This window comes from Nipponia nippon, unplaced genomic scaffold, assembly GCF_047370975.1.
Source record: "Nipponia nippon isolate SJK-2023a ecotype South Korea unplaced genomic scaffold, ASM4737097v1 scaffold_12, whole genome shotgun sequence".
Classification (NCBI taxonomy): Eukaryota; Metazoa; Chordata; class Aves; order Pelecaniformes; family Threskiornithidae; genus Nipponia; species Nipponia nippon.
The window spans coordinates 15558652-15573923 of NW_028262313.1; the positions used below are offsets into that span (position 1 = coordinate 15558652).

Consider the following 15272-nt stretch of genomic DNA (forward strand, 5'->3'; position numbering starts at 1 on the left):
CAGGACATTAATAGATCTCAGAGGGCTTTGCTATTAAGATTGCATCCTTCTTGCACAAGCCAAATAATCTAATAAAAAAAAAAAGTAAGATTTAACAGTTGCACATCTGAAGGCATTTCCCAAACAACAATTAATTATCCTGCTGGACGCTCAGCCAGGTTTCAGAGGAAACGTCACCCCTCCGCAGAGGAGGACAGCATATCGACAGAAGGGAAGTTTTCTTTTAAAAGGAGCCTCACTAGACATCCACGTTTGTCTTGTTTCCAATCAGTTAGAATAATGAACCACCTTACATAAAGAGATTTATTTTGTTTTTAAATGCTAAATCATTCCTGCACACAATGCATAAATGTCAGGCCTCTCAAACAGCTCTTCGGGGGTTTGAGGTTTTGTTTATATTATTACTATTAAACATTAAGCAGAAATTGAGAAGCAGATAAGTGTGAAGCAGAGCTGGTTACTCCTGACTCCCCCAGTCCTTTAAATAAAACTGAAACCCACACCTGAGCTATGGGTGTCTCAAGCAGAAATTCTCAAATGCAGAAATCTCTCTCTGTGTGCCTGGTTCGGGGACAGGATGGGACAGAAAGGGAGAGCAAGCTGCTGAGCTCTGTCACCGCTCCGTTTTGTGACTCTGGTGTAGGGCACTTCAAAGGTTTTCCATAAACTCAGGGATTAGTGCAATTAGGTCAAAACTCCACTTTAATGAAGAAGGAATAAAGCTGTTGACAAATTACTCCAGAGGGCTTGGCCAGCAATGGAGAAAGCAAATAGAAACAAGCCCGAGCTTGCTATTTTTAGTGCTTTGGGGTTGTTAAAATCAGTCTCATGGTACCGGAGGTGTGGGGGACCTGACGGGGCAGCGCCTGGAGCTGGCACTGCCCAAACACAGGACCAGAGCCTTGAAACGCGGGGGAGAAGAGCTGCTGGGACCAGGGCGCTGCTCGGTGGGCATCTCCAAAGGAACCCGAGCACAAGAGACGTTTTAGGACTTCATTTTAACCTCAGTCCAAATGCAAGCATTTAGAAATAAAAGTGACCGCAATGTATTATTCAATGGGCTGTTTTAGGAGAAACTGAATAATTTAAACAATACATGCTTAAAGCCAAGTGACTTTTCCTCCCTGTGCCCCCCTTTCTCTCGTTGCACCTTCTCTGAGGCCAGCAGTCAACGTCCTGCTGACTTCAGCAGAGTGGAGCAAGCAGCGTTCAGGTCTTACCCACGGCCTTTCAGGGATTTGTCCCCGTTTGTGACCTGGGCAAGAGTAAGCAGGAAGAACTTAGGGAGAAAGAGGTTTGCCTCTACTAGAAACTGCTCTCACAAATGAGAATTGTTGAGCATTATATTGAACTATCCCAATGCTGACAGGGACCAGCATTTAGTACTCGCAGGGTGAGTGTGGGTGGCTTTGGTTTAGCTTCCCCTGGAAAGCAAGACCCTGATTCAACAAGAAAGTGCATTCAGTTTAAGAGCAAAATACCTTGTTGTTGTTGCATGATACAAAGCATTGAACCAACACCAACGTACTCTGCCAGCGCAAGCATCTTGTAAATGCATGAAAGGTTCACTTTGTTCTGCAGACTTTCACCAGATGAGGCTTTACTGAGTGCTGAGGGAACGCAGACCGATTCTCACTCGCAGGACACGGTACTAAACAGAAATCCTGCCACAGGGAGGTCCTGGGCCCCACCGCGAGCACAGCACTAATGCACTGCAAATTGGCCAGCAGCATCTGACCTTTTGGGACCCATTCAGCAAAATGACTTAACTCCGAACTACAAAGCAACCCCATTAAAAGCAGGCCTATGTGCAAACCCCTGGCTGAATCCAGGCAGGAGTCTTAGAAGTGAAAAACTTCAGTACAAAAGGAGTCGCTGATAGTCTTCCCTAAGTATGTTAAGCGTCAGCCATGCAGTGTTGCAGGAGGGAAGACGTGCAAGCAGAGGTGACCATTTAAGTGTTGGAATTTAGAGAGCCGTAGCTCCATCTCAAACACCTTCAGACTGGCCGACCTTGGGAGCTCCTTCATTGCCTTGCTCCTACACTTCTCCATTGGCAACACGGGGATAATGGTTTTTCTCTGCTTTGCTGGGGTAGCGAGGAGATAAATTCACAAGTAGGCTGAAGAGGATCAGCAGTTACAGTGCCGAGGTCACCCTCACACCTACCTCGATGACAGCCCAAATGGACCGTGCGAGAGATGTCCCTGCATCGTCCCGGGATTAGCATCGATTAAATACCACAGGGAAACTGCATCATTTAGCAACTTCTGACAATTATGAAGATGGTCAAGCTCATACCTTGGAAAAAGGCTTTGGCAAAGCTGCCGACGGGAAAGCAGCTAATTCCCGCTGGCTGCGGCTGCAACGCCAGAAATCTCCGCGGTCCTGAGAACATGAAGATGCCGTCTTCATTTCCAAATGGATTTCCACATTTATTAGATATTCCTGATAGAAATGTACGAGTGAGACAGATCCAATTAGTTCACCTAATAATCTTGCATGATGAGATTGGCCTAACCATCTGAGCGCAGGATTTTGCACAAATGAAAGAGCATTCCCATAAAACTGAAAATGTAATTTAGCAATTTGGAAAGAAAATCGACAATCTTTTGAGAAAACTAATAGCTTTTTACTGTGTAATATAAGCTCACCTATCTAGTGTGGAAAAAACATATAAAGCATTAAAGAGACAACCCTACCACTAAATGTAATAATAATAAAACCTCCTCAAATTATTTCTTATTACCCATCTTTGTTTGTTTTCAGACTCTCCAGAAACAGGGACTCTCTATGCTTCTGACTGATAATCTCAACAATTCCTCATACGGCTGAAAGTAGCACACTCCCTGCAAGCTGCCACCCAAGAAAAAAAGGGACATTTTCTGCTTTATCATTTAAAAGGCGGCTCCGGGGCCCAGATCATCACAGGTGTGAACCGGCCGAGCTGCAAGTGATTTCATGGCACTGTTGGGCTGAGGCCAGCCAAGGAGGTTTGTCTCTTTTCTGGAAGTATTTGTAATCACCTGAGGCCTTTTTTTGAGGAGGCATTAATTCATAATCTCCAAGATCAGCAGCATTGGGTGGATTAGCTGCTCTCCTGTACAGCACAGCGTCAAACTGCCTCCCGTTGCCTCTGCCCCTCGCCCATCTGTATTGGTCTGGAGGCATCTGGATTCAGTCTGAAGATGTTACAAGATGGAGACCCCGGGGTTTGCCGGCCCGCTTCCTTCCCTCGGTGTCCCCTGCTCCAAAATGCAGCCCTCCTTCCTCCGCTGCACGTGTCCTGCAAACCATGGCTCCAGCTACGCTTCTCCTGCCCCTCTGCACCCAGGGTTTCTCTCCAGAAAGGCGAAGGATGCAAAGAGCAGATCACCCTGGCAGAAAACCTTGCCTTTGCCTTTTAGGCTGCCAAACCACGGGCTATGCACACCCCACAGCAGCTAAAGCCATCGAGCATGGCATTAACATCACCTGGATCTTTGGTCCCTCTAAATCCTGAAGCATGGCAGCTTTGCCATCTCTGAGGCCACCTGAAGCCACCCGGCATAGCTCCTCTGGCACCAGCACGGTGATGCCAGCGGCTGAGCGGTCAGAGCAGGTCAGGGGCTGTATATGAGAAGAAACCCCCTCCATCCCACCTCCTTGCTGTGTCTCCCCCAAAGCACTCACTAGCATTTACTCCTCGGCCAGGCAGCAGGGCAAGATGGTCTGAAAAAATATTCCACAGCTGAGCAAGGAAGAGCTTGCATCTGATGAGGCGGTTTGCAGCACTCGGTGTCGGAGGGCGAATGCTGAGCACACAGCGTGCGTAGTGGCTCAGTGATGCATGGAGATATTTACCCGACCCCTCAACTGAAAGCAAAGTGCTTCAGTAGCCGCCGAGAGTATGGAAAGTGGTTTCAGAGACATAGCTAGAGATTAAAACAACGTGAGCAGTGAGAAATGCAAAATTAAAAGCTGCACCAGTGTTTCTGCACTGGATTTTGGATTATGATTTGCTGCAGATTAATCACGTATCGGTCCTGTTTGGATCGTTTGCATCCCCCATCAGCACTTTCTTGAATGCTGCTTCTGTTTTCCAGGTTGCAACAACAGCAGAAATCCAGAAGTTGGTCCCACAATGTGCATAATTACTGATTTCAAAGAAAACCTACCCCTCCAGCTGCCCCGCTTGCATAGGTTATAATGTCTGGAAAGGGAATTAATTAACCCAGGCAGCTCTCTAGTACACACACGAACTCACCACAGCCCGTTTACAAACCTGCTTGGAAATGCTGGCTTAGCAGGCAGGCAGGCAGCTATAAATACAGCTGCAGATGGAATCCCTGAACATTTCAGTGGTAGTTTTGAACAGGAAGAGCTTGACATTTAATTCTGGGACAACAGCGAAACATCAACATCTGTTGTGGAAACACAGAATAATGATTAAATTAACACCACTTGCAGCTTTTATGCATGTGGTAGCCTAACACCACACTGGGATGCGCTTGGACAAAACCGTACTGAGCTTTGTGGTTTGAGTTAAAGAGAGCAACCAGCTGGGCCGGAGCTCAGCAGGATCGGGCCCTGCTCTGGGCAGCTGCGCTTCAAGGATGGAGAGCCCATAGCTGCAGCCTGCCAGCTCCGGGCTTGCTGTATCTCTATCAACGGGATTGCTATGGTCTATAAACGCATCACTCACAGCCTCTACAGAGGAAGAGTCTGTAACTACCATGGAGACCTCAGACGGTCCCTTATGACTTGCAAGAGCTTCACTGTGATATAGCCAAACAAACCAAGGCTAGCTCGGTATTTAATTACAGGTCTGAAGTCTTTTACGAGGGTTTATTCAAGGCTTTCACCTTTTGCTTCCTCTGGTTACAAAGCAGACTGGATGTCCTACCCTAAAAACTGTTGTGATCTTGGTCTGATGTCTCCTAAGTGAAACATCTCCCCATGTCACGAGGGTATGATGGTGGAGACAAGGTGAGACCCCACAGAAGCTGATGGAGCAGCTGGAAAGCGAGAGTCTCCCGAGGCTCAGCACGCAGAGGGGGATCCCGGCAGGAGCTTTGCCATTCACGGCTTCCCTACGCCACCAACAAGCAGCCAACAGCCTCAGGCAGACAGCAAACGCAGCAGCCAAAAACAGCCTGGGGAAAAAAGCAAATATGGTGCGTTTTGGGCAAGGCACCCAAACCCCTCTGCACCGCTCAGTCCCAGCCACGAGCAGGGAGCTGGGCTGGGCAGCTCGCCCTGTTTGCAGGACTGTGTCCGAGAGGCACCCGGGGCTCCCCCCGTGCCCCCCGCAACCCTGAGAGGCACCAACCCGGGCAGCAGCTCATCCGAGCAACGCGACGTTGCAGGAATTTGTCAAATCACTTCTACCCATCTTGGCTAAAACAAGCCGAAGCACCACGGACTTGGCACTGAGCGAGTTTTTGAGCTGCGTTTTATGAATCGGTCTGAACGCAAGCCAAATCCCGAAGTACTCAAGGACATCGGTGCCATAGATTTTTTGATCTGAAGGAAAGTTACTGTATTTAACCATTACGGGGCGACGTTAAAAAATGGTCACTACACCCAGTCATCAAAGGGGCGGCACATTAGCAATTCTAGCTGGTTTGGCAAGCAATAAATACACAAACTGCCCTGGTTTTCTCCTCCCCGTGGTCGTGCATCTACAGATTTTAAAAAAAAAAAAAAAAAAAAAAAAGATTAGGTCAGCTGTTCTGTCTCCTTGGACATTTTACACCATTCTGGAGGAGCCTTTTATGTTCACAGGGTCAGATCCAGAAAAGTGATGAGTCTTAAGATTTAATTGCAGGTATTTTAAAGGTGAACTGAATTGCAGTAGAGCATCGCATGCAGCACGCAACACAGCAGATCCCAGTGCTTGGCATCAGGCTGCGCATCCTAAGCTCAGCCCACAATCAGGCTGATGCCAGGCGCAAGGAGCCACGGAGGCGGACCCGGAGAGGTCACCGACATTCCCAAACTAGCAAAAAGAAACACAGGTTTCTTTTCATACCCAAACTCTTGATTGTGCTGGGAGCTGAGGGGGAAAACCAGCACTTTACCTGTTAGCCTACGACCCACGGGAAGGGGGAAGCGCCCGTGAGCGGGGACAAGCTGCGCCAGAGAGCGGCTCCATCAGCCTGCGCAGCACCCGATGGCGCTCCAGCTCCTGCAGCGACAGACCCGACATGCAAAAAATAGTTCGATTCAATGTGGCTAAACCCTACTAAAATAGAGGTGAGTCCTCAGCACTCCGGTGCTGGAAACGGGGCGGTGGAGCTGAGCTCAGCATCAGCACTTTGAGCCTTTAACCCCCCTCCCCCTGACCCAAATCTGGGCCCAGCTGAAGTCGGTGGGAATTTTCTCGTTGATGTTCAGCCCTCGCATCTCGCCAGAGGGCCAGATTTCCCCGCAGAGCGGCTAGAAAGTTTTCCTCTGATTCCACCAACCTCACACAACACTGCAAAGAGATTTGCTCCGGATTTCCTTGGATTTGAGCTTGGCATCAGGTCAGAGACCCTGACGCAGTGGCATCAAAGAACCGCAGGAAAGCGGCCCGCAGGACCAAACTGCAGGAAAGCGGCCCGCAGGACCAGTACCAAGAAACAGTGGAAATGTTGCCGTTATAGCATAAATTCTGGGACCAGTAGAACACCGACTGCAAGCCAGGTGCTAATACTTCCCAGTTCTGTTTTTCTTTCATCCAACTAACCCATTTCTGTGCCTGCTGGCACATGATTACATATTTAGCAGAGGAGTTTATTCGCTGTGATAACAGTTTTTCAAATTAGTGCTCCATGTTTTCTAGGTGATGTGGTGGCCAGAATTTGGGGACAGAGGGAGCCTTCCTTTGAAGAGCTATTTTAACCCATTACTATCAATAGCGGCCAAAAAGGGTGAGGAATTTCCCTGGCCAGCTCCAGCCCTGGCAGCAGTCACTGGTGGCAAACCAGCCGCAGGACCGCCAAGGGACACGCTGGGAGGTGACCCGAAATGGATTCAAGGCTTTATCTCAACAGCTGATAACACCCCGCAGAACATCGCCTTTTCTTTCCCCCTCATTATTAGCAGGATAACAACACTCATGGAGGGGTTGTTTTTTTCCAAATTCAATCCTTAAACTCCATCATGACCCATCAGCTGTTTACTCCTATAAATCCACGGGAGAGCGATAGCAGAGGAAAACAATCACTTTCCAAGATAAATAACTTTTCCGTCCCCACCGGGGCTGAGTGGCCGCGTCCAGGCCTGGCAGGAGGCGTGAGATCGCCTCTCCCTCCCCGCCTGCTCTTCTGCCCTTCCGCTCATCACGCACAACAGTGAGAACAAAGCGACCAAAGAAACCACCTCTTTCTACACTGGTAAAAGCCCAACAGTTCAGCAGCAATTATTTATAACACCCTGGATGGGGGCGGGGGGGGGGGGGCGAAGCCTTTTTTAAAAAATGCAGAAGAAGAGAAGAAAGTTGTCAGCGGTCAGGGCGCAGCACCGGTGCTGCTCTCTCCCCATCGGCACCAGCATCCCCTCTGGCTCCGGCAGCCTCTATCCCAGGATTTACTTGGCTCACACCAGCGGTCACGCTGGCATAACCGCAGAGAAACCCAGGCTCGAGGAGGTCAGATTAAGTGAGGATGAGCAAGAGCAGGGGATGCTAGGGGTGCAGGTTGTGTTTGCTTGCCCCATCCTCCGCCCATGATACGACTGTGGCCGGGGACACGTTTCTCCCACAGAGCCGCAATAGCTCACCCAGGTTGAGGACACTAATAAAACCTTCAAATGGAGCCAAGGTGTCCTCCCAAATGCTTCACGCAAGAGGCAGGGTTTGGGCAGAAATGGGTTTCCAGCAGCAGGAGCAGGGTGGCACAGACTCACCCATAGCAAAGGACGGCCAGGGCTCCGAATACCAGCATCTTCTCGGACACTTCCCCCAGCAGCCGCCTCTGGGGTTTTTTTTTAAATTTTTTTTAAGTGAAGTTTTGAAAAACCTGCAAAGGGCAACAGATTTGTTGAAGCCCTTGGCGAGCAGGACATAGCCACACGGAGGGGGTTTCCCATCACGTCTCCTGACTGCATTGTTCTCAAGAAAACTGATAAGGACTTGTGTTTTATTATGGTCACTGTGACATCTCTGACATTTTAAGATTAATAATATCTGGTAGGCTTTTCCCCACCGGCAATCACGTTGCCCCACCGTGGGGCTTGGGCTTTATTCTCATTTCTTGTTTTTCTGTCACTTATCTAATATAACATGTTAACAGACGTTTGCTACTCTAACACTGGGTTGTGAGCAGGAGGGTTTCCTCAGACCTAGATTGCAGCCTGTCTGCGAGAGCAAAGCATTTGTTAGCGCAGCTGAGGAGGGGTTTGGAGAGGAACATCTCCGAGGACTTTCCTTGGAGCCACTCGTGGGGCTGCCCTGGCCCTCTTCTCGCTCCCCGTGCTCCTGCCCAGGGCACCCGCCACAAAGCCTCCAGCATCCTCCTTCGACACCCCAAGTGCCCTTGCTTTGGTTTTAAGTCCATGAGTCTTAAAACCGTGAATATGATTTGCTACACTGACAAATCCATATTGCTTTTTTCTTAAAACCGTCTATTCCCACTGGGCATTTGCTGTTACAATTCCATCCAAAAAAAAAAAAAAAAAAAGAAAGAAAGAAAGAGTTAAGGAGAGAAATAAACTCGAGCCAGAGGCAGAAAGCTTCCAGAGTACCACATCCTCTGCAGCATTAACGACTATCGCACGAACTCCAGTTAACTCTGTCCTCTAAAATCACTGGAAGCTGTGTTAACTTAGGCAGGAGCCGGTGGGTAGGAGCCATGAAGCCGGGCGAGACCGTGGCAGTGAATCCCCATGGGGCTGGGCAACAGCACCATGGCGCTGCCGAGAGCATCCCCGCGCTGGGGTGGATGCGGGTGCCGGGGTGAGCAAACGCCGCTAACCTGCGGCTGGCACGGCAGCAGGGTGATGAGAAAAGGCATTTATTATGCAGAGCTAATGCCATTAGAGTAAATGGAGTTTGCCCAGAGGAATAATGAAGCAGTGAGATAGTTCCAGCAAATGCTGGAGCAGTTCCCTTGGGCAGGGGTGATGACAGCGTTCAGATGGACTTTGCACACACAGGCTTGGACTGGGGGGGCTGGAGCCCGGCCCTCCCCGAGCAAGAGGGAGGCTTGGGCTGGAGATTATCAGCTGTGGGAGCTGGAGGGGATTTCTCGCTGTATTTTATTTAGTTATTTAGAAACAGCCTGCCCTCATGTGGCGAATGGAAAACTAGGAGGCTTAAGATTTTTGGACTAATTAAACTGTCCAGCGAATGCACCGGGCAGGGGAGCAGGAGCCAGGGCCAGGAGCCCTTCAGGGAGAATCTCCCACAGCTCAGTCCCTCACGGGTCGCACACGGCTTTTCCTCACTCATTTTTGTGCCTATTTCCCTTCCCACCTCCGCAGCACCCACTTCTCTTGCTGGTCTGGCAATTCCTGAATAGCCACGGGCAAGCGCCCTGACAGAGCCCGGGGGTGCCCAGCGCAGCACCGGGGCTGCAGCACCCGCTCCCACCACGGAGCACCGGCGTGGGGCAAGGCTGCACAAAGCCAAGGCAAGCCCTCAGCAGAGCGGGTCCAGCATCTGAAATACGGAAAAGCCCCGTTTGCTTCAGTTTACGGGCAGAAGAGTAAGTAGTTTTTCTTGAACAGCTCCGATAACGCTTTCTGTGAGGGTGCAGGCTTGGCTCAGAAAGGCAATCCCACTCAGGTCGCATACAGGGATTTCTGGGCAGCCTCTTGGAGCAGCCTCAGCTTATCGTGACAGGGGATAAAAGCTTTACCCAGAATCAACATGATCCAGAACAAGTAAAACCAGGACAAGTAAGAAATCTGAGAAAGCCCTATCTTCCCCAACCAACTCTTTTTCTTTTTTTTTAAATCAGTGATGTGCATGCATCTTCCAAATCAGCACTGAAAAACCAGCCGTGGTGCAAGACCCGGCTGCATCAAAGAGCAGAGCATGCCGGCTGCATTTTGACAGCTGGGACAGCAACTCAACAGGCAGTGGGCGATGCTGCGGGGCCAGGAGCAAGAAGGCCCATAGCCAGCCCCGCCACGAGCACAGGGACGTGGCTGCAGCTCGCGGCTCAAGCACGATCCCTCGACATGCAAACAGGACACAGCGCAGTAGCTTCTGCCTGGGGCTTGCAGGAACCCAAAACCCAGCGAGGTAACGTACCTGCACATCGCACCGACAGCCCGCGCATCCGCGGTGCCAGCACCCCCAGCTTCCGATGGGACACGAGCAAAGTGGGTCTGGTTGTGATCGCCTATTGCTTCTTAACAGCACGGACAAAGCAGAGCAGGATCCCACAGCAGGAAGCTGAAGCGAGGCAAATCCTGCCCAACGCAGGTGCAAAGTTTCTAACCCTGGGACCAGCTCCCGCGAAGACAGGAGGGTCCCCGAGGTCTCGCAACCGTCACTCTGAGCCACACTGGGGACAGGCTGGTGCCCAGCCAAGCACCGCGGGAGGACGTGGAGCCACAGGGGAGGCGTCTTCCCGCTTTTTCCAAACCCCTTCGGTTAACGGTCCTGTTTGCAAAGCTCCTCGATTGCAGTCGGCACAACCGAGCACCAACAACTCTTCCCCGTCTCGCTCACCGGGACGCTGACTTGTGACAGCCCATTAGAAAATGAGGGGGGAAATGCAATAAATGGCATCAGTCTAGATGGCGCTCATGTATTTTTTACAGCCTGAAAAAGCAGCAGCAGAGTTTCACCCTCTCACCGCTTTCTACCCCGGTTTCTCGCAGCAGCGGGTCCAACAGGCAACGCTTTCCATGGGCACCTGGAGCGGAGCGGCTGCACGGGCAAGTTTAAGTCGGCGGAGCAGGATGCTCGCACAGGTCTAAGTCTGCATCTGAAGAGTTCAGAGACCTGCTAATCCCCGTCTCCCGCCAACAGCCTTCTAGCAGCCGGAGCGTCAGCATTGCAACACAAACTGCCCAAGTGAGGAACTATTAAAGGCAGCCCTGCAGCCCTGCCCACACTCGAGCGGAGGCTCTAATTCCGTTTTATCTGCTTGTCATCACCTCCTAAAACAAGCCAGGCCGATGTTTTAGTTGGAGAGTGAGGCGTAACCGGGTAAAAGAGATTTTTGGTGTATAAAAATAATTCTGAGCAGGTCTGTTTACCACGCTGCTGCCTCGGGAATGGCCCATCAGCAGAGCCGTGGCAACGCAACGATCAGAGTTAATGCAAATGTATTATGCTACATTTACTGTACTAATAAAATCGCACAGGTAGGTGGCAATGGCAAGCAACGCTCCTTCCCATCCCCGCTGCTTGCACACAGGCTTGGTGGTGGAAGAACCGAGCTTTGCTGATACAGTCCTAACACTGTTAGTTTTAAATGTATTTTCTTCAAAACTAACCACGGCTTTTGCTGCAGATAAAGCACGGACCACGAAGTCTCCCCAGAAGAGAGGGTGAGTAGCCATCTCGCAGTCCTTTCTGTACTGTATCGTGATAAAGAGAACCAAAACATTTTTAATCCATCAATGAAGCTCTGTCACGTGCTGCTCTTGGATTGAAGGATAAGGCTCAGACACAGCATTCTTCAGCTATAGGGCTGATTTATAAGGTCTTCATAGTCATCATAAACATTTTGCTTTAGTAGAAGTTGCTCCTTCTTCAAGCGAAACAAGGATGTGGGGTTTTGCATAAGCTGAAAGAGAAAGCAAAGATTAAATTCTTCTCCCATCTTTCTGTATCCTTTTTGCTCCATATCAATGCAAACATAGATTTTTTTCATCAGTCAAACCAGAAAACTTCTGACAATACATAAGAGCCTTTTTAATAAGAAAAAAGAAGGGGAGGGAGGGGAGAAAGAAAAGAAAAAGGAAAGAGAGAAGCCATTCCAGCCCACCCCATCCCGCAGCCAGCCTCCCCGAGGAACAGACCTCCGTCTCCGGGAACAGCAATGCCCGGGGAGTGCCGGCAGGACAAACTCCCATCTCCTGGGACGGCGCTTCCCTGTCAGTCCCCGATTCCTCTCGCATCCCAGCCGGAAAGCTGAAAACTCAGCTACAAGCAGCATCAGTCTGGAGCTTTGCTGCTAACAAACACCGAGGAGTTGTCCGGCTTTGGAGGAGAGAAGGGGGCTGTGTTTTTAGGGCAGGAAGATCTTAATTTTCTCTTCATTGCTGCAATGAAGCTCTGAGCAGGCAGGCAGGCAGGCAGGCTGGCTGACAAAGCGTGGCCTTTCAAATCCCAAGAGATTTGTTACTTCTTCCAAACTCTCAATCTGTCCCGCCAGCCATTTGCTGTTGCTGCAGGGTACCTACCAGGGAACCAGGTTCGGTGCCTCCACCAGCAGAGAACAGCACAAGAACGGCACTTTGCACCAAAGAGCCCATTTCCATTAAAAAAAAAAAAAGTCACTTTACTCCAGCTCTGTATCACCAGAGTAACAAAATGGTAATTTCCTCTTCTATGTGATTTATATATATATATATATATATATATAAAAATGTAAAAACAGCATTGGTGATTTCCCCTTTGGTTCAGTGCTGCAATTCCCTACATTTTATAAAATCCTTTGGCAAAGGAAACGTAACCTTTACAATCAACACTTCCAATGGGAAAGGTAATTAGCCAAATAACTGGTGACTTCTGATCTGGCTGCAGCAGCCAGCATACTAACCGCAGAAGTACGGTAACTTAAATCAATAGGTAGATGTAAAAAGGCAAAGAGAATGAAGCGTGTTATTCCGGTGCATATTATTCTGGTGTATCATTGCAGGGGATTTCATACGGGAGAGAAGCGCAGCCAGGGAGGAGACGGAGGACGGATGCAACTCGTAATCGCTCTCTCAGCCAGCGGGTCCAGCTTCAGAGCCGGTTTGGATCTAGACAACACTTGGTTCAGTGACCAATATAAGCAAATCAGAAATACTTACACCTTTCTGTCAGCTACGATTTAAATCTAATAACATATGAAAACAAAACCCCGATTTTATGGACACGCACTGTCATTACTTCGGACAAAGTAACTTGGGAGCCACCGGAGATAAAGGACAGCGAGCACAGGCTGCGTGCTGTGAAAGACACGCCAGTTAGAAGTGCTCACCTGGGCTTAGTGCACTGGTTTAGACATGAATCTGCTATAAAAAAAAAAAAAACACAACTGAAGACCATCAACAGCAGAAGATACTTTAAAAAGAAATGATAGTTCAGAAGTATTAAGAATGATTTTAACAAGTTTCCTTTAAGAGAATCGGAAAGTACCCACTGGATGCTCTGCGAGATAAACACTGATTACAGCTGGGAATAACCGCACGCATATTAAATAACAGAAAGTGGTGTGTGGCAGGAAGGAGACCAAAATAATATGAAATATTCCCACTCTATAAAAATAGCCTAGGCACTCCGATGTTAGAAACCCTCTGAAGTTTCCAGAACAAGAGTTGTCTCTTTCCACAAGAAGCCCTCACGCCTGCGTGTGCTCGTACCTATTTATATACTTCCAGTAAAAAATTACTGGTGCCGACTCCTTTCTGACGTCCCACTCCCAGAAATAGCCGCTGCGACAGCTCCTGGAACAGCCTCAGCCCCTCGGCACCGATGTCCAACGGCCGCATGGCTGCAACACTTCTCAGGGATAAAAAAAAAAAACAAAACAACTCCTCATTTAAAAAGCAGCACAGCAACCCCTGCACCAGCACAGCGACAGCAGCAGCGCACGTGTGGCCGGGGAGATTTCACCCCGTTCCTCCTTTGCTTTAGCAAAGCGTTAATGGAGCACCCAAACGCCCATCCCTGCACCCCCGGTGCTTCCCACGGGAGAAGGGGCTGCGGAGAGGATCCCAAGACAGATGGGGGAATCCCGCAGATTCAGCTCCTCCGAAGGCAGGGTCAGGGCAAGTCAAACGGTCCAGCAGAAAAGCCCAAGATCCCGCAGATTCTGCCGTCGCCGGGAGCTGGAGACAAACTCCACAGCTCCCGAAACACAGCCCCACTCCGCAGGCAGACATCCCTGCACGCCCCGTCTCTGCATCCACCTTCACAGAGGTCAGATATCCAAAATACCCCAAACCACCACTCTTGGGCTGGTTTGCTTTGGGGTTGGATTTGTTTGTGGGGTTTTTCTGGGCTTTTTTTGTCCTCCTGGGGCTCCACCTGATTATACGGGGCATCCGAAACCTCAGAAAGCAAGGGCATCTCCTGAGAAATCTCCCAAAGTGATGTTCTGGGCTTAAAACAAGGCAATTCTGGGCAGTGCTGCTAGTATAAAGATGGTCATTTGTTACTTCAAAAATCAGGTTCAGCATTTTTAAACCTTTGAAAACGTAAGTCATGACACAGGGATCCGGGCAGCGTGAAACAGGCTGGAGGTTTGACACAGCTGCAAGCAAGGCTGGGTGGGCCAGGGGTGACCTGCTCAGAAAGGGGTTTCTGCAGTCCGTGCAAGCCAGTAGTTTGTCCCCAGGTGTAAGAGAGGAAAGGATGGTAGAGCTCACAGACGAGACAGACACCTCGGTGGGAGATGCACAGCAAACGAGAGTTCAGAGCCAGCACACTCTGCCCCCACATGAAGCCTCTGCAGCCTCTAATCACAGCATACTCCTCCTCACCGGCCCCAGAGACATGCTAAGGTGGTAACAGGAGCACATTTGACTTCCAAATCCTGCAACGCCGATACCCTACAAGTTAGCCCCTCCTCGCCATTTCACCAGCACCCTGGAGAAAAACAGCATGCAAGTCCCGGAGACACACCACCCGCCCCACGGTGCTTGAATACCAGAGCCTGATGATAAAACCAACTTACTACACGTGTAGGAAGCACGCACAGGGCACCAGTTTGCAGAAGCTGCTCCCAAGAGAGCGGAGGATCCTGCTTCCTCCCGATGCCCGCACCGGTTTACAACTGCAGGAACATTCAGCTCACTTCCAAATTTCAGCACTTTGAGCAAAGTGGGTAAATTCCATGCAAACCACCCAAACTGCAAACCGCAGGCTTGTCAACTCGGAACAGATTGTGTAGATACTCACCAGAACAGCAAACACCTACGCTGTTAATAGATAGCTTTCACTCCCGGGATCAGACAACAACAACAACCCCCCTCACCCAGATAGCTCGAACGTGCACCCCGCTTACCGCTGAAGCCATCAGTCACCTGCTAACAGCTCAGCCCGGGTGGGATGGTTTTGGGGCGCCCATCTCAAGCTCTGGCCCTACCACGGTGCTCAGAAGCCCTCGCTAGCAAGACATCCCAGGATGACCACA

The 15272-nt window shown here is 49.9% G+C and overlaps 1 protein-coding gene across 4 annotated transcripts in view; it reads right to left on the reverse strand.

The window, feature by feature from the left end:
* The window catches only part of GPC3 (glypican 3), a 170122-nt gene extending 159167 nt beyond the window's left edge, over nt 1-10955 (reverse strand). For 2 of the 4 annotated variants that reach the window (XM_087749004.1, XM_087749006.1), the window contains exon 1: nt 10223-10955. In XM_087749004.1, the coding sequence (XP_087605130.1) occupies nt 10223-10250 (28 nt within the window). In that variant the 5' untranslated portion in view covers nt 10251-10955. Of the gene's footprint in view, nt 1-2301; nt 2449-4264; nt 4404-4885; nt 5136-10222 lie in introns of all 4 variants that reach the window. The other 2 variants (XM_087749005.1, XM_087749007.1) reach the window with 2 other exon arrangements.
* Nucleotides 10956-15272: the final 4317 nt, after the last annotated feature.